The 20,376-nt window shown below is 36.6% G+C and overlaps 1 protein-coding gene across 9 annotated transcripts in view; it reads left to right on the top strand.

Annotated features, from left to right (window-relative positions):
- KLHL13 (kelch like family member 13) overlaps positions 1-20,376 on the top strand; it is a 271,741-nt gene that overhangs the window by 236,443 nt on the left and 14,922 nt on the right. For all 9 annotated transcript variants that reach the window (XM_053580327.1, XM_053580330.1, XM_053580328.1 and 6 more), the window contains 2 exons: positions 3,056-3,188; positions 3,972-4,168. In XM_053580327.1, the coding sequence (XP_053436302.1) occupies positions 3,056-3,188; positions 3,972-4,168 (330 nt within the window). The remainder of the gene's footprint in view (positions 1-3,055; positions 3,189-3,971; positions 4,169-20,376) is intronic.

Raw genomic sequence — 20,376 nt, 5'->3', positions numbered from 1 at the left:
ACTCATCCTAGAAAGAATGCTACATATCTAATTGCAGAATATCACTACAACTTTGAAGTGCTCCCATTAGGAAGCTATGCCCTAACACCAGCATCTAGTCCTCCCTTCAAAGCATTTTCCTAGGATGAGTTCAAAATCTTAATTGTCAGACTTTGTGTAATGACAACTCTGATGGCCATTCCAGAAAAAGTTCCAAAATTGCTTTGAAGGGTGGACTAATCACTAGCATTGGTTCATAACTTCCCAGGGGGATTATTTTGAGGGTGACTGCAGTGATATTCAGTAATGAATCATGTAGCACTTTTTCTAGGGTGAGTTTGGGAACTTAATTATGCAACCTTGTATATATAGAATGTGGTCTTAAAGTATGTATACTAAACCATTAACAGTAGTTACTTTTAGCAAGTAAAGTGGTGACTTTTTAGTTTTCTGCTTATATCCATTTGTATTTTGACATTGAATCTCCTCCAAGCATGTTTTTTCCTGAAATTTATTAGAAAAAGAAAAAACAAGCCAAACCACTGGGAGCCAACCTTTTCTCTTTAACTCCTGGCTTGGTTCCTTTCTTTTTACTTTAACCTTTACCATCTACCAAAAACAAGTACTTTAAGCATGACTTATTTTAGTATTTGGAGAGATTTCACAACTAATTTCTTGGTTTCTAGTTGTCACAAGATTAAAGTTCTGCCCAAAGTGACTTTAAAATATTAAATGGTAACTCCTGGGCAAAATCTGGCTTACTTGTTGATGCATTAATCGAACATTTATTAAGTCCCAACAATGTGCCAAATGCTGGAGAATTAAAAAATCCTACTCCTTCATCTGTACCAGCTGATGGCTTTCTTTTTCTCTATGACTTGACTATCATCTCTCCTACCCCAGTATCCTCATTCAGTTCTTTCCAATACGCATCTACTTTTGATAGGTGATTACCACAAACTTATTGCAATTTCAACTCATATATGAATTTTAAAAGAGCAATTTCTTTCCTTCATGTGAATATTCCCCTAACATTGACATCACTTTTTACACAACAAGCTATTACTCTTTTCCTTCTACTTTTCTGAATAACAGGGACAGCAGATGAATTAGCAACAGAAAATAAAAATAGTCAGTTATGCTATATAACGTATATTATAATGTTTGCAAAGGAAAAAGGGCATTTGTGAATGATTTGATATTTTTGACCAAAAACATATGTCACTTGTTGGGGAAAGAAAAATATGATACATAATTTTATTCTAAAGTAAAAATATAATGTATAAAATTGTGGAATAAAAATGTTCCTCTGACAATTAATGACCTAGTACATGGTGGGGGGTGGGGGAAGGGGAGAGCAGAGAGAGGGCAGGAGAGAGGGAGGTGGGAAAAGGGGAGGGCAGAGAGAGGGAAGGAGGGAGGGGGTGGGGGAAGCAAAGAGCAAAGGGGGAAGTAGGGTGGGGGAAGGGAAGGGCAGAGAGAGGGAAGGAAGGAGGGGTATGGGGGAAGGGGATAGCGGAGAGAGGAAGGAGGGAGGGGGCTGGGGGTGAGTGACGTGTGACACACCTTTTGGGGGTGGGACACAATTATAAGAGGGTCTTTACCTAACAAATGCAATCAATGTAACCTGGTTCTTTGTACCCTCAATGAATCCCCAACAATAAAAAAAGAAAATGGTCCTCTGTCCCCCATAGAGGGAAAGTGACTGAATTAGATAATCTCTTTGAAGTTCCAATTCTGTAAGAATTTTCTTTAGAAGGCAATTTTAAGATTATGATTAAAAGTTTAAACTGAGGTTTATATTGTACATATATGGGATCAATATTTTAAAAACTTTATTCTTAGTATGTTATGCCTTTTGCTTCTTAAATCTGTGAAACAACTTTATTTAAAGTTTTATTTGAAGTAATTAAGATATGAAGGGCATGGAGTAATCCTTGTTGGTTTTTAATTGTATTACACTATTATATTATTAGAAAGAAATGTGTATGAGTATCTGTCTTCCTGATTTTTTATAATGAAACATTTTTGTATTTGAAACTGCAAACTCAATCTTTCCAAATTCTTTACTTTTTTGCCTTATTAAACTGTATATTGTCCTCTTTTAGTTCACTTTACCAGCCTGTTAATAATTCTTTCATTTATTATTTTTAATTGACCAATAGTGTATACATTTATTGTGTAAAACACGTTTTGAAATATGTATATCTTTTGAATTCAACCTATTATAATTTTAAAAGTATTTCTTATTCTTCTAAGAGTAGACTAAAGGAAAAACTATATGTTTGTCATTGGTTGGGACCATCAGGGGTCTAGTAGAAGAACTGTTCAACAGGCATTCTCACCAGAACCTTGTCCCTTCTCTGAACTGTGGGTGCTAGCCTGTAAATTCTCCAATAAGCCTTGAGGTATTTGGAGACAACTAAGTCTCATGTTGTGCCTCTCTGGGATCCTTGTACCCAAAGATAATTAAATATCAAACCTGAAACTTGAAAGATAATTGGTCAAACAGCAGCAGTGTACAGGAACATCTAAAGCACCATCTCTAATTCTCAAAGAGATGGAACAGTACAATTGTTAGAAGGAACTCCTATGTTGCACTTAATACAGATGGTCTTAACCTTTATTTTTTCAAAAAAGAAAAAGAAAAATCAAAAGCAAGATGGGTTAATAAAGCACTATAAAAGGACTATTAAAATATTATCATGGAAAGGAACATTGAATAGTCTGATACCCTCATTCTGCAGACAGGAAAACAGAGATGTAGATGATAACTGTTTTTTTTTTTTTTCAAAATAAGGTAAAATTTGATGATTATGTAAATAAGCAAATGTATGTACTCTTTCCTTACTTGTTCTTAATCTAAATTAGTCTTAATTTTATTTTATTCCTATAATGAAAGAAAATATATATCAAGAAAGCTATATAGTTATTTTTTCTTCTCCTGAGTAATTATTCTGTTGTCTTTATGTTCCAAATATGTTTTACAACATTATATGTAAGAAGAATGTTAGCACACAGGAATTTATAACCTCATTTTCCTTGATTAGTGTCTCAAGTCATGTTCTTATTATAGGGATTTGACCAGCTTCGACTTGAAGGATTGCTTTGTGATGTGACCCTGATGCCAGGTGACACAGACGATGCCTTCCCGGTGCATAGAGTCATGATGGCGTCTGCCAGTGATTACTTCAAGGCTATGTTCACAGGTAGTGTGCCTTTTTTAAACTCTGCAATCACAAAACAATATGAAAAATCTGTCTTTAAATCTTCATATTTCTAACATTGAAATTCAGTTCTTACTATCTGTGCCTTTATAGGAGGAAAACAGTTTCAAAAGGAATATATTACTGTCTTTCATATAGTTGTCGGTAGTGCTGTTTTAACATAGGAAATTGATGCACTTTTTTCATACTGTCCATCTTTATTTCATAGCTTTTCTTTTTCATACCAAATCTGAACAGGCCATCAGATTTGTATGTATCCTGCTAAGACCCATCAAAAGATAGCAAGTGACAGGAGAACATTTTGGAAGTGCTTCCATCATAAATGACCTCCATTAGTATGGAGATAATCCTTTTAAAAATTGTTTTTTACAGTCATATCTGTATACATTAATGCACTTCTGGGGTACAATGTGATGATTTTATATTCAATTTGGAATGCTTACATCAAACTGGTTAACATAGCCTTCACCTCACTTACTTAATTATTGTGTTAAGACATTTATACTCTACACTTAATAGATTTGACGTGTACCCTTGCAAGATGCACCATAGGTGTGGACTCCCCATTTGCCCTCCCTCCATACAACCTCTCCCATCCCTCTTTTTTAAGTACTCTCTTTTAACTGTAAAATATGCAGAAGACTGGCTCTGATATGAATGCTTACACAGAAAAAGACTTTTCCTTGATTTTATTGCATCTAACGAGCAGCAGGAGTTTGACGTTAATTATTCACCTTCACTTAATTGAATGTCTTTTTGTTTAAGGTGGAATGAAAGAACAAGATTTAATGTGCATTAAGCTTCATGGTGTGAGCAAAGTTGGTCTAAGGAAAATTATTGATTTCATTTATACTGCAAAGCTTTCTCTTAATATGGACAACCTTCAAGACACCCTGGAAGCTGCCAGCTTTCTGCAAATTCTGCCAGTTTTGGACTTCTGTAAAGTGTTTCTCATATCTGGGGTAAGATAATTTCAAATCTTTTTTTTTTCCTGTGGTGGATTATGATGTAACCTGTTTAGAGTAGGACTTATGAAATCTGTTGTGTAGACATGTGAAACTCTAGCCAGTAGAGAGAGGTGTTATATAGTACGTGGTCTGGAAATAAGATATTAAAACAAGTGCATTGTTATAAAGTGGAATCATTTTATAAAAGCCTGTGTGTAACCAAGTGACATTAGAAACTAAAGGCTTTTCATAAGCATACATACCTTGTTTGATAATGCATATTCCATAATCTGGTTTTATTTGCCCTAACAATTGTATACAAACAGTCTTCTTAAATGAAATGCAGTGGAAAAGTAACTTGAGCTTCTACAACTCATTTAAATTGAATTGGTCATTTTATTCTTCCTTTAATATGGGATCTATATCTTAATAAGAATTAAAACCCATGTGCAAACCTGAAAAGACATAAGTGATTATTCTGTAGAAACATATCACCCACTGAACAGTGTTTAGCCTTTATTAATAGATAAGAGAGGGAACATACACCTACCAATCGATGAAGTACTTAGCAGTCACTCAGTTCCTGGACAGTGTTTTATTTCAGTTATAACTTTTAAATTTTACTTCTGCCTAAACTAAATGCCTGTGGTGTACTGAAACATTGCCAACATTTCCAGAATTTCTGGAACTTGCTTTGTTGATTAAGCAGAACAGGTTAAAATTCTCTACTGTCTCACAATTACTTGTAAATTTTGAAACTACCTGCTATTTTTAAGGGTTTCTTGGGAGATGGTGTTATATTGTTGTTGACTTGTATTGTCTTTTTTATTGCCCAAGTGAAATTTGTTAATTTCCAATGCTAGTTCTTGCCTCCATTAGCGAATTTGGGTGTTAAATTCCATTTTAATTTCATTATACAAAGCCTATCCCTTCAAGAGCTGTTAGTATCTTTTCTCTAGTTGTGTCACCAACATCATATAGTAACTTCATTTCAAGGAAAAGTGAATTGTAAGGAATGTATTTTATTTATTTACTTATTAACTTATTTATTTATTTAGAGACAGAATCTCACTTTGTCACTGTAGTTAGAGTGCTATGGTATCATAGCTCATGGCAACCTCAAACTCTTGGGTACAAGTGATTGTTTTGCCTCAGCCTCCCAAGTAGCTGGGAGTATAGGCACCTGCCACAATGCCCAGCTAGTTTTTCTATTCTTACTAGAGATGGGGTCTCACTCTTGTTCAGACTGATATCAAACTCTTGAGCTCAGGCAATCCACCCACCTTAGCTTCCCAGAGTGCTAGGATTACAGGTGTGAGCCACCATGCCTGGCCTGAATGTATTTTTTAAAGTGTCTCAAGTCTAGTATTTGCTTTGGTAGTAACATTTAAAGCTTGTGTCTATAGACTCTTAACATTGCTTTACACTGATCTTAGCAACACATGGTCATCCTGAGCTAAATGTGAGAAAATACCAAGATTTCTGTGAAAATATACACTTACTTATTTCCATGACTTAGCAATTATGAATTGGGCTGCAATAAACACTCTGGTACAAATATCTTTGTTATGATATGATTTTTGGTCTTCTGGGTATATACCTAGTAGAGGAATTATAGGATTGAATGGTAGATCTATTTTTAGATCTCTAAGTGTTCTCCGAACATCTTTACTAAAGGAATGTATTAAAAAGAGGCATTGTTGAAGTATTCTTTTATGAAGTGGTTTAGTACTTACAACTTCAGACATCAGATTTTTACCTGAAAGAAAAGACAAATATGTTTAGTATACAATATACAAAAATTTATAATAGTATATTATTTTCAAAATAATAGAAAAGAACTTTGTTCCAGATAACTCTATGTAAAGCAATTTTATTTAAAGATGACATCACAGTAATTTTATAACATTGGAAATTTCCAGTAATTGGATTATTGGTTCCTTGGTTCCTTAACCTATTTGAAACATTTTTTTCCTTTTTTTTTTTTTTAGAGACAGAGTCTCACTTTGTCGCCCTCAGTTGAGTGAGTGCTGTGGCATCACAGCTCACAGCAACCTCCAGCTCTTGAGCTTAGGTGATTCTCTTGCTTCAGCCTCCCGAGTAGCTGGGAGTACAGGCCCACCCGCCACAACAATTGGCTATTTTTTTGTTGCAGTTTGGCCGGGGCTGGGATCAAACCCACTATCCTCAGTATATGGGCCGGCACCCTACTCACTGAGCCACAGGTGCTGCCCTATTTGAAACATTTTTTTTAATTAAGTCATATACACATAGATCATGAATACATTTATGCATATGTGGGGTACAATGTATTGATTTTTTTTACAATTTGGAATGCTAACATCAAACTAATTAATATAGCTTTTGCCTCATTTACTTGATTAATTTTTGTTGTTTGTATTTTTTTAATTTGTTTATTTTTTTTTTATTAAATCAAAGCTGTGTACATTAATGCGATCATGCGGCACCATACACTGGTTTTATAGACTGTTTGACACATTTTCATCACACTGGTTAACATAGCCTTCCTGGCATTTTCTTAGTTGTTGTGTTAAGACATTTATAGTCTACATTTACTAAGTTTCACATGTACCCATGTAAGATGCACCGCAGGTGTGAGCCACCATGCCTGGCCTGAATGTATTTTTTAAAGTGTCTAAAGTCTAGTATTTGCTTTGGTAGTAACCCCAACAATCACCCTCCCTCTGCCCATCCTCCCCCTCCCTTCCCTTTCCCCTATTCTTAGGTTATTGCTGGGTTATAGCTTTCATGTGAAAGCCATAAATCAGTTTCATAGTAGGGCTGAGCACATTGGATACTTTTTCTTCCATTCTTGAGATACTTTACTAAGAAGAATATGTTCCAGCTCCATCCATGTAAACATGAAAGAGGTAAAGTCTCCATCTTTCTTTAAGGCTGCATAATATTCCATGGTGTAAATATACCACAATTTATTAATCCATTTGTGGGTTGATGGGCACTTGGGCTTTTTCCATGACTTAGCAATTATGAATTGGGCTGCAATAAACACTCTGGTACAAATATCTTTGTTATGATATGATTTTTGGTCTTCTGGGTATATACCTAGCAGAGGAATTATAGGATTGAATGGCAGATCTATTTTTAGATCTCTAAGTGTTCTCCGAACATCTTTACTAAAGGAATGTATTAATTTGCATTCCCACCAGCAGTGTAGAAGTGTTCCCTTTTCTCCACATCCATGCCAACATCTCTGGTCTTGGGATTTTGTGATATGGGCTAATCTTAACTCGAGTTAGATGATATCTCAAAGTAGTTTTGATTTGCATTTCTCTGATAATTATAGATGATGAGCATTTTTTCATATGTCTCTAGGCCGTGTGCCTGTCTTCTTCAGAGAAGTTTCTCTTCAAGTCTCTTGCCCAGCCTGTGATGGGATCACTTGTTCTTTGCTTGCTTATATTCTGTGTATTCTGGTTATTAAACCTTGTCGGACACATAACCTGTTAATATCTTCTCCCATTCTGAGGGCTGTTTGCTTGCTTTACTTACTGTGTTCTTGGCTGTGCAGAAACTTTTTAGTTTGATCAAGTCCCAGAAGTGTATTTTTGAAGCTGCTTCAATTGCCCGGGGGGGTCCTCCTCATAAAATACTTGCCCAGACCGATTTCTTCTAGGGTTTTCCCTGCACTCTCTTCTAGTATTTTTATAGTTTCGTGTCTTAAGTTTAAATCTTTAATCCAGTGAGAGTCTATCTTAGTTAATGGTGAAAGGTGTGGGTCCAGTTTCAGTCTTCTACAGGTTGCCAGCCAGTTCACCCAGCACCATTTGTTAAATAGGGAATCTTTTCCCCACTGAATGTTTTTAATTGGCTTGTCAAAGATCAAATAATGATAAGTAGCTGGATTCATCTCTTGGTTCTGTATTCTGTTCCAGACATCTACTTCTCTGTTTTTGTGCCAGTACCATGCTCTTTTAATCACTATTGATTTATAGTATAGTCTGAGGTCTGGTAGTGTGATTCCTCCTGTTTTGTTTTTATTTCTGAGTAATGTCTTGGCTATTCAAGGTTTTTTCTGATTCCATATAAAACAAAGTATTCTTTTTTCACGATCTTTAAAGTATGACAGTAGAGCTTTAATAGGGATTGCATAAAAATTGTATATTGCTTTGGGTAGTATGGATATTTTAACAATGTTGATTCTTCCCAGCCATGAGAATGGTATGTTTTTCCATTTGTTAACATTTTCAGCTATTTCTTTTCTTAGAGTTTTATAGTTCTTTTTATAGAGATCTTTCATGTCCTTTGTTAGATAAACTCCCAAATATTTCATCTTTTTTGGCACTAATGTGATGTTTGCTTCATAGAATATGTTGGGTGCTCTTCCTTCTTTTCTACATTTTGGAAGAGGTTGAGTAATATAGGTACTAGTTCCTTTTTAAAGGTTTGGTAGAATTCTGATGTGAAGCCATTTGGTCCCGGGCTTTTCTTTTTAGGGAGATTTCCTATGGTTGATGCTATTTCAGAACTTGATATTGGCCTGTTCAACATTTCCACTTGATTCTGGCTAACTCTTGGAAGGTGACATTCTTCCAAGTATTGGTTAATCAATACTTCAGATTTTCATATTTCTGGGAATAAAGTTTCTTGTAATATTCATTAAGGATTTTTTGAATTTCTTTATATATATGTATTATTATTCAATCATAGCTGTGTACATTAATGCGATCATGGGCACCATCCACTGGTTTTATATACCGTTTGACACATTTTCATCACACTGGTTAACAGCGCCTGGCATTTTCTTAGTTATTGTGTTAAAACATTTACATTCTACATTTACTAAGTTTCACATATACCCTTGTAAGATGCACCGCAGGTGTAATCCCAACAATCACCCTCCCTCCGCCCATGCTCTCCCATCTCTCCCCTCTCTTTCCCCCTTCCCCCATTCTTAGGTTATAACTGGGTTATAGCTTTCACATGAAAACCATAAATTAGTTTCATGGTAGGGCTGAGTATATTGGATACTTTTTCTTCTGTTCTGGAGATACTTTACTAAGAAGAATATGTTCCAGCTCCATTCATTTAACCATGCTTATTTTTTCAAGATCTTTAAAGTATGACAGTGGAGCATTAATAGGGATTGCATTAAAATTGTATATTGCTTTGGGTAGTATGGAAATTTTAACAATGTTGATTCTTCCCATCCATGAGCATGGTATATTTTTCCATTTGTTAACATTTTCAGCTATTTCTTTTCTTAAAGTTTCATAGTTCACTTTGTAGAGATCTTTCATGTCCTTTGTTAGATAAACTCCCAAATATTTCCCCTTTTTGGCACTACTGTGAATGGAATAGAGTCCTTAACTGTTTTTCAGCTTGACTATTGTTGGAATATATAAAGGCTACCGATTTATGAATGTTGATTTTGTAATCCGAAACACTGCTGTATTCCTTGATCTCTTCTTAAGAGTTTTGTGGTAGAATCCCTGGTGTTTTCCAGATATATAATCATATCATCTGTGAAGAGCGAAAGTTTGATCTCTTGTGACCCTATGTGGATACCTTTGATCGCCTTTTGTTTCCTAATTGCGGTGGCTAAAACTTCCATTACAATGTTAAAGAGCAGTGGAGACAATGGGCAGCCTTGTCTGGTTCCTGATCTGAGTGGAAATGATTTCAATTTAACTCCATTCAATACAATATTGGCTGTGGGTTTGCTGTAGATGGCCTCTATCAGTTTAAGAAATGTCCCTTCTATACCAATTTTCTTAAGTTTTCTGATCATGAAGGGATGCTGGATATTATCAAAAGCTTTTTCTGCATCAATTGAGAGAATCATGTGGTCTTTGGTTTTTAATTTGTTTATGTGCTGAATTATTCTTATAGATTTACGTATATTGAACCAGCTTTGAGACCCTGGGATAAAAGTGACTTGGTCATTATGTATAATTTGTTTGATGTGTTACTGGATTCCGTTTGTTAGGATCTTGTTGAATATTTTTGCATATATTAGTGATATTGGTGTATAATTTTCTTTTCTTGTTGGGTCTTTTCCTGGTTTGGGGATCAGGGTGATGTTTGCTTTATAGAACGTGTTGGGTGGTCTTCCTTCTTTTTCTACATTTTGTAACAGGTTGAGTAATATAGATACTAATTCCTCTTTAAACGTTTGGTATAATTCTGACGTGAAGTCATCTGGTCCCGGGCTTTTCTTTTTCTTTTTTTTTTTTATTTATTTTTTTTATTAAATCATAACTGTATACAATGATATGATTATGGGGCATCATACACTCACTTCATAAGCCATTTGACACATTTTTATCACAGTGGTTAACATAGCCTTTCCGGCGTTATCTCAGTTACTGTGCCAAAACATTTACATTCTACATTTACCAAGTTTCGCAAATACCCCTGTAATATGCACCACAGGTGTGATCCCTCCGATTCCCCTCCCTCTACCCACCCTCCCCTTTCCCACTTCCCCCTATTGTTAAGTTGTAGCTGGGTTATAGCTTTCATGTGAGAGTCCCAAATTAGTTTCATAGTAGGGCTGTGTACATTGGGTATTTTTTCTTCCATTCTTGGGATACTTTACTAAGAAGAATATGTTCCAGCTCCATCCACGTAAACATGAAAGAGGTAAAGTCTCCATCTTTCTTTAAGGCTGCATAGTATTCCATGGTATACATATACCACAATTTATTAATCCATTCGTGGATCAATGGGCACTTGGGCTTTTTCCATGACTTAGCGGGCTTTTCTTTTTAAGGAGGTTTTGTATGGTTGGTGCTATTTCAGAACTTGATATGGGACTGTTCAACATTTCCACTTGGTTCTGGCTAAGTTGTGGAAGGTGATGTGCTTCCATGTATTGGTCAATTTCCTTCAAATTTTCAAATTTTTGAGAATAAAGTTTCTTCTAATATTCATTGAGGATTTTTTGAATTTCTGAGGAGTCTCTTGTTATTTCATCTTTGTTATTTCTGAGTGATAAGGTTAGAGATTTTTCTCTTTTTTTTCCTGGTTGGGTTAGCCAAAGGTTTATCTATTTTATTAACCTTTTCAAAAAAACAACTTTTTGATTTATTGATCTGTTGTATAATTCTTTTGTTTTCAATTGCATTTATTTCTGCTCTAATTTTGGTTATTTCTTTTCTTCTATTGGGTTTGGGGTTGGAATGTTCTTCCTTTTCCAGCTGGTTGAGATGTGCCATTAAGTTGTTAACTTCCTCTCTTCCCATTCTCTTGAGGAAGGCTTGCAGTGCTATAAATTTCCCTCTTAGGACTGCCTTTGCAGTATCCCAGAGGTTCTGATAATTCGTGTCTTCATTGTCATTTTGTTTCAAAATTTGGCAATTTCCTTCTTAATCTCATCTCTGACCCAGCTATCATTCAGCATAAGGTTATTTAACTTCCATGTTTTGCATAAGTGTACAGATGTCTGTTTTTGCTGACTTCAACTTTTATGTCATGGTGTTCCGAGAAGATGCAAGGAATAATTTCTATTCCTTTAAATTTACTGAGGTTAGAGTGGTGACCTAAGATGTGATCGATTTTAGAGTATGTTCGTGGGATGATGAGAAGTATGTATATTTAGATTTTTTGGGATGAAATGTTTTGTAGATGTCTGCTAAATCCAAATGTTGGATGGTTAGGTTTAAATCTAAAATTTCTTTGCTCAGCTTCTTATTGGAGGATCTATCCAACACTGCCAAAGGAGTGTTGAAATCTCCGACTATTATGGAGCTGTAGGAAATCAAGTTGCTCATGTCTGTTAGAGTTTCTCTTATAACTTGAGGTGCATTCTGGTTGGCGCCATAAATATTAATAATTGAAATCTCATCATATTGAGTATTACCCTTAACAAATATGAAGTGACCATTCTTATCCTTCCTTACTTATGTTGTTTTAAAGCCGACTGTGTCTTCAAATAGAATTACAACACCTGTTTTTTTCTGATTACCATTTGCCTGAAATATGGATGAACATCCTTTCACCCTGAGTCTATATTTACCTTTTAAGGTAAGATGTGACTCTTACATGCAGCAAATATCTGGCCTCAGTTTTTGTAGCCAGTCAGCTAACCTGTGCCTCTTTAGAGGACAGTTTAAGCCATTCACATTAATGGAAAATATTGATAAGCCTGGTAAAATTTTGAGTATCGAGTTTTTCGATCGTTCAGTGGACATTTTTAATCCTTTCGCCACTGTGGAAGTTGGCGTTTGTTCAAAAGTTTCTGAGTGAATTTACTTTTGTGGTAGAGGATTCGGCTGGTCAGTATGGAGGATATGTCTGAGAATGTCCTGAAAAGCTGGTTTGGTTATGGCAAATTTCTTCAACATATGAATGTCATTAAAGTATTTAATTTCTCCATCATAAATGAAACTCAGTTTAGTTGGATACAGGATCCGGAGTTGAAATTTATTTTTCTTTAGGAGATTAAAAGTCAGTGACCACCCTCTTTTGTCTTGAAAACTTTTAGCAGAGAGATCTGCAGTTATTCTAATATTCTTCCCTTTGTAGGTAATGGGTTTCTTAGGTCTGGCTGCTTTCAGAATTTTCTCCTTCATTTAACTGTAGTGAAGTAAATTATGATATGCCTGGGGGATGTCTTATTTGGATTGAGTCATGCTGGAGTTCTGAAACTGTCTGCTATCTGAATTTCAGAATCTCTCGGCATGTCTGGAAAGTTCTCTTTCATATTTTCATGGAGAAGGGCCTCTGTGCCCAGCAAGGCCACTTCATCACTTTCAGAGATTCCAATGAGGTGAATATTAGCCTTCTTCCAATTATCCCAGAGCTCTCTGAGAGAATGATCCATTTTTGCTCTCCAATTTTCTTCTTTTTTGAGAAGTTTGGGAGCATTCAAAGGCTTTGTCTTCAATGTCAGAAATCCTTTCTTCCGCTTGCTCCACTCTGTTACTAAGGGATTCTACTGTGTTTTTTCAGATCTTTGAGGGTTGCAAATTCTTGCTTCATTGCGTCAAATATTTGGTGGTTTTGTCTTTAAATTCGTTAAATCTTTGAGACAACTTTTGAATTTCTCCTCAAATTTCTAATTCCGACTTTTTAATTGCTCCTCAAATTTCTAATTCCAAATTTTCCTCCATTCTATTAATGTTCTTTGCAATCCAAATTCTGAATTCGATTTCTGACATCTTGGCCAGTTGTTTACGAATGGGATCTTCAGTTACAACTGCCATATCTTTTCTTAGTTGATCTAGTCTGGTTATTCATGTTACCAGAGTTTTTCCACTTATTCTGCCCCATGATTATTTTACACTGTTTGATTTTTCCCCTGGAGCTTCGTCGAGGACCTGTACAATGCTATGTCCTGAGAAACTGGAGACCTGTTTGGTGTGGTGGGGCTAAGTGGTTCTGTCTTATTTTCACCTGGTCTCTGTTCAACCCTAGTGAAACAGTTACTCTGGGTTGAAGTCTCAGCTGTTTTGAAATACCAGCAATTATGTCACCCTGCCCCCCACCTGCAACAATTGGAAAGGGAAAATCAAACCTTCCTACAACCACACACCCAGGGTACCACTTGAATAGTCCTCGGGCGATTGCCTCAGTTCAAAATCCAAATCAGTTGTCTCCATCAGCATCTGTCTTAGGTTGGAGAGTTTAAAAGGTCTCTGGCAACTGGATTGCAGGGGTCTGGTGACGGCTCAGATATGGCTTGCTCCAGTGCTCCGTGGAGTCAGGAGGACCCACCCAGAAAACAGATTAGTCTGGGAAGGTTGATGCCTCCTTCCACACCTTGCACCTCTGTCACACCCTGTCACTGATAGCTCCACAGGGCTGTGACCCAGTTGCCTCTAGTGAACAGATACTCCTGGGCTTTGCACCTGCCTCAATCACAAAGAAATCTATTTCTGCTCAGCCAGGCTGCTGTGCTCTGCCTCTATCCAGCAGGGGGAGGTGAGGCCTGACAACGTCGTGTGCTTGATAGAGGCTGGGGGGATTTCACTTAGTTCCAGTCCTGCCCCTGATTGATGTCACTGACAGAACAGAACAGTACAACTTTGCGGGAATTTTTTTCTGTCCCTGCTAAATTCCCCTGCAGAAGAGAAGCTGTTTTGAGTTCCCAGTGCCTGTGCCTCAGGCCCTGTCTTTTCTCCTGCAGGTTTGTATTCGTTTAGCTTTCAGTTTCTACCCTCCTGCCTTCATTTGTCTATAGGCTGATGATACCCTGAGGTCCCGGTGCATCTTAGGCTCAGGAAAGTGGTTCTCTGGGTCAGCCCTGCCCTGGGAAGTTCCAGCTCTGTGCCTGCATTTCTGTTCCCCTTACTCTACCCAGACCAGTACCGCCTCAGGCAAACCCTTTACTCACGGGGCCTGCATTTCAGTCCCAGATCTGTTCTATGCTGGGTGCCACCTGGGAAGATGCCCGGTCTCCTCTGGTTGCCCAGGGAGACAGGGGTTGTGGCTTCGGAATATCCAGGAGTGACCCCTATTATTGCCAAAAAACGGCCTCTGCTCTGCACCTCTGGGCACCGCCGCTCTGGTGTGGTTCCCTCTCAGCCGACCGTCCTCTCCTCACTCCCATGCTGCAGAATCAGCACTGACCAGCTGAAGTCTAGGCCCTGTCCATACCCCTTGAGAAATCACCCAAGAATCTGGACTCCTGGAAGACAGGCCTCCAGACCTCAGAGTGAGAGTGGAGGGGAGTGCTGGGAGCTCAGAATTGCAGATAGAGAATATATACAGTTTTATATAGTTTTATGCCTGGCAGGAGAATGCCGTGGCACCCTAGTAAGAGAGGTAGGTCCAGTTTTTAGAGGGTCTCTCCTGTGGAGTGTAGTGGGAGGACCTTTGAACTCTGACCGTTTGTTTGTGGGGTACTCCGAGCCGTTCTCATGGGGGAGGGGACTCCTGTCTGCTCGGTGATGGATTTTGTACCTTTTGTTTGTATCCTTGGTGTCGCAGCTTGCCTCAGTAGGGTTGATGTGTCTTCTTCACCCTTTTCTCTTGGTGCGGCTCTAATCCACCAGGTTACTTGCTAAATTTCTGTCCTTTAACTCTCCTTCTGGATGGGAGCCTGTGTGGAAAGCTGGCTTCAGTCAGCCGTCTTGTCTCCCCCTTCCATTTATTTGATTATTGTGTTAAGACATTTATGTTCTATACTTGATAGATTTGACTTGTACCCTTGGAATATACTCTATAAGTGTGGTCCCACCATTTATCCTCCCTCTATCACACTTCCCCACTCTGTTCCGTTCCCACTCCATTTCTCTCCTTCATCCTGGGCATAGTTGTGATCTATCTTTCATAAGAAAGTGATTATAACTGCTTTAACCCCTTGAAAATTTCTTCATTTTTTGTAAAATGTGATACTATCTTCTAAAATTATTTATTCATTTATTTATTTTCAGAATATTATAGGGGTACACAATTTTTGGTTGCATAATTTTCTTTCATACATTTTAAGTCAAAGTTGCAAGTGTGCCCTTCATACAAAATGTGTGCATTATACCAATTAGGTGTGAATTAACCCAACCTCTTTTTTTCCACCTTCCACTTCCTTGATTTCTGTAGAGTTTTATTTCCATATGTGCCCATAAGTGTTGATTGACTAGTTCCAATTTAGTATTAAGTGCATGTATGTTTGTTTTCTATTCATTTTTTATTTTATTCTTTTTCATTTTTTTTTCCATTCTTGCAATACTTCACTTAGAAGAATAGTCTCCAGTTCCATCCAGGTTGTTACAAAAGATACCAGATCACCACTTTTTTTATGACTAAGTCATAATCCATGATGTACATAAACCACATTTTACTAATTCACTCATGTATTGATGGGCACTTGGGTTGTTTCCACATCTTTGAAATTGTGAATTGTGCTGCTGTTGCCAAGGCTCATACTGAGTGAGTACTACCCACATGGCCATACCAGTTGTTTATAGTTTGGTATTTATTCTGATTAGTTGATACCCATGCTGGGCTAGTTATTAGAAATTCTAAATATCATCTTTCTGATAACCTTCACCACTAATTCTTGCCTATCTGCCATCTGAGATTTTGTATAGGAAGAGAAGCCTAGCCTGGACCAAGCTGTTCAACTTTGCAAAGACCATGGTAATAACTAACTTTACATTCAATAAAAGAAGTACATTTGAAGTACAAAGAAGTAGAGAATAGGATTCTTCAATGTGAAGACACCAACAGCATTTACATGAAATGACATTTCGAACCTGAAGAGAAAAATGAAAAACGGGGGTGGGTCGGGTTGGGGGAGAGAAAATGTACACAAAAGAGCTCATGGTGATATGTATGTTTTTAAATCATCCCTTTGTTTTTCTTACCAAAAGGTCCCTTACTGTATCTTGTGACAGTCTCACCTGTGGAAGGAGGCTTGAGAGAAAGATGTTTGTACATCCTTTGCCCTCCAGAGTAGCTTGTTTAATTTCCACCTAGTCTTTTTCTGTGGACATGGATTCATTTTACTGCATTATTTGTACTAGATGTCCGGTTGGTCTTTGCATTTCCCTTGGGAGTACAAAAGCAGATAGAATTGTTTTTTTCTAAATCAGATTTTTTTTTTGTATGAAGCACTGATATTTACCAAAAAAAAATCCCAGATTTCTGATGAAATCTGCTATTAAAATATCAAATTATATTAATGATACTGTTTGGATATATCAGGTATAGTTTGAACAGTATAGCAATAGTAAGTACCAGTGTGTTAATGAGATACCACTTGAAAAATTAGGATGTTGGGACTGCCTTTAAAATAACCATGAAGGTTGTTTGGCTATAATAGAATAATTTATAATAATTTATATCAAGGATGCATAAATGAACAATTGATTATTTTAAAAATAAGTTTATAGGTTCCCATACATGGTTGAAGAATTTTGTCCTTTTTTATTGCTTTATCCATTTACATTTTGTTGTTGTTGTTGGCGATTCATTGTGGGTACAAAGAACCAGGTTACATTGGTTGCATTTGTTAGGTAAAGACCCTCTTATAATTGTGTCCCACCACCAAAAGGTGTGTCACACACTGTGGCCTCCCACCCCCTTCCCTCCTTCCCTCTCTTTGCTCTCCTTTTCCTCCACCCCCCACCATGTACTAGATCATTAATTGTCCTCATGTCAGAATTAAGTACATAGGATTCTTGCTTCTCCATTCTTGTGATGCTTTACTAAGAATAATGTGTTCCACTTCTATCCAGGTTAATACAAAAGATGTAAAGTCCCCATCTTTTTGATGGCTGAATAGTATTCCATGGTATACATATAATACAGCTTGTTAATCCATTCCTGGGTTGGTGGGCATTTAGGTTGTTTCCACATTTTCGCAATTGTAAATTGAGTTGCAGTAAACAGTCTAGTGCAAGTGTCCGTATGGTGAAAGGATTTTTTTTACTTCTGGGTAGATGCCCAGTAATGGGATTGCAGGATCAAATGGGAGGTCTAATTTGAGTTCTTTGAGGGCTCTCTATACTTCCTTCCAAAAAGGTTGTATTAGTTTGCAGTCCCACTAGGACTATAAAAGTGTTCCCTTCTCTCCACATCCACGCCAGCATCTTCAGCTTTGAGATTTTGTGATGTGGGCCATTCTCATTGGAGTTAGATGGTATCTCAGTGTGGTTTTGATTTGCATTTCTCTAATAATTAGAGATAATGAGAATTTTTTATATGTTTTTTAGCTATTCATCTGTCTTCTTTAGAGAAGGTTCTATTCATCTCTCTTGCCCAGTGATATAAGGGATTGTTGGCTCTTCTTACATTGATTAATTTGAATTTTCTGTAGATCCTAGTTATTAAGCTTTTGTCTGATTCAAAATATGCAAATATCCTTTCCCATTGTGTAGGTTGTCTATTTGATTTGGTTGTTGTCTCCTTAGCTGTACAGAAGCTTTTCAGTTTAATTAAGTCCCAATTGTTTATTTTTGTTGTTGCAATTGAGTCTTCTTCATAAAGTCTTTCCCCAGGCCAATATCTTCAAGGGTTTTCCCCATGCTTTCTTTGAGGATTTTTATCATTTTATGCCTTAAATTTAGGTCTTTTATCCATCTTGAATCAATTTTTGTGAGTGGAGAAGGGTGACATTCCAGTTTCAGTCTTTACATGTGGATATTCAGTTCTCCCAGCACCTGCTTTATCCTTTTAATTGCCAATATAATTATTTGGATTGACTTCTGTTATAACTCTGTTTTTAAGTGTACCATCTTTGGAATTTTGGCCAGGGTTTTGGAGAACTAAAATGAATTCAGATGAAGTTAGAGTTCTTTATACTCAGAAATTTAAAAAATAAACTTAAACTTCATATTTTATATTTTAAAAATATAGTGTTCTATCATATAAAAATTACATTATATGTTACTGCATGGATCCATTTTTTAGTACTGTCTAGGCTAAATGTTTAGAGAGCTGGTGCTAGATGAGGCATTTTTAGGAAACATGACTGAGAAGTGGATTGAAATGAGCCATAATAGAGTAATCCTATATTTCTCCAAAAATTGTTTAGTATTATTTTCTCTGTTTTGATCTGCTTATATTGTTAACTCTTATTGTAGACTTTTCTTATTTAATCCCAATATTCTATGCTTAATTTTTTTATTGTTTGATATTAATTAAGGGCTCAAAGAATTAGGTTACACTGATTGCATTTTTTAGGTAAATTTCCTCTTATAATTGTGTCCCTCCCTCAAGATATGTGCCATACACCATAACCCCCAAACCTCTCCTTCCTCCCCTCTCCCTAATCCCTTATTCCCCCACCCCCACCATGTATTAGGTCATCTATTGTCTTCATATCAGAATTGAATACATTGGATGGATTTGTGCTTCTCCATTCTTATGATGCTTTACTAAGAAGAATGGGTTCCACCTCCATCCATGTTAATACAAAAGATGTAAAGTCTCCATCTCTTCTAATGGCTGAATAGTATTCCATGGTGTACACATACCACAGCTTGTTAAACTGTTTCTGTGTTGGTGGACATTTAGGCTGTTTCCACATTTTGGCAATTGTAAATTGAGCTGTGACAAACAGTCTAGTACAAATGTCCTTATGATAAAATGATTTTTTTTCTTCTGGGTAGATGCCTAGTAATAGGATTACAGGATCAAATGGGAGGACTAATTTGAGTTCTTTCGGGATTCTCCATCCTTCCTTCCAAAAAGGTTGTATCAGTTTGCAGTCCCACCAGTAGTGTAGAAGTGTTCCCTTCTCTCCACATCCATGCCAGCATCGGCAGCTTTGGGTCTTTGTGATGTGGGCCATTCTCACTGGGGTTAGGTGATATCTAAGGATGGTTTTGATTTGCATTTCTCTGATGATTAGGAATTATGAGCATTTTTTTCATATGTTTGTTAGCCATTTATCTGTCTTCTTTAGAGAAGGTTCTATTAATCTCTCTTGCCCAGTAATATGAGATTATTGGCTCTTTTTTGTTGATTAATTTGAGTTCTCTGTTGATCCTGCTCATGAAACTTTTGTCTGAGTCATAATATGCAAATACCTTTTCCCATTCCGAAGGTTGTCTATGTGCTTTATTTGTTGTGTCCTTAGGTATACAGAAGCTGTTCAGTTTAATTAAGTCCCATTTGTTTATTTTTGTTGTCGTTGCAATTGCCACTGAAGTGTTCTTCATAAAATCTTTCCCCAGGATGATATCTTTTGTTTAATTTTTAACCTTTGATGACATATACTTGATGCAAATTAATATTCTATTACATATTTTTCTTATCTATGTTTCATTTTTAAATTAATGAGGTTCTAGTAATTTGTTATGTAAATTCAACAAGTATCTTATTTTTAATTGCATCCATCATCACATCTTTAATTTTTGTATTTTTGATATTTGTAAGATTTAACCTTTATTATATATCCACTGTGTGGTAGCCATTATATGTGAGACACAGAAAATACTTAGTCCTTTTATCAAGAAAATGGCAATTCAAAAGGTTATAAAATACCATTCTTTGGCAATTTTTAAGAAAAGAGCAGGGAGCTATGTGTTTTGACTACATGGTCTGTCAGAGTCTTTTCCAGTCCTGTGTGTCTGTATATATGAGTGTACTGATATATAGTATGTGTGCTGCAGAAGTGAGCACATGAATGTACTGATATTTAGAGGACATTTTTCAAATGCCCTTACATAAAATGTAGGTTTCATTCTCCTATTATTTTAGGAATTGTTTTCTCATTGGATATAGTTGAAGAGGGAAAGGGGAATGGATTAAATACATTGATACCATGTCTAAATTATACAGTTTGGTATAAT

Source organism: Nycticebus coucang, chromosome X (assembly GCF_027406575.1).
Source record: "Nycticebus coucang isolate mNycCou1 chromosome X, mNycCou1.pri, whole genome shotgun sequence".
Lineage (NCBI taxonomy): Eukaryota > Metazoa > Chordata > Mammalia > Primates > Lorisidae > Nycticebus > Nycticebus coucang.
This window is presented reverse-complemented; position numbering and strand designations above follow the sequence as displayed.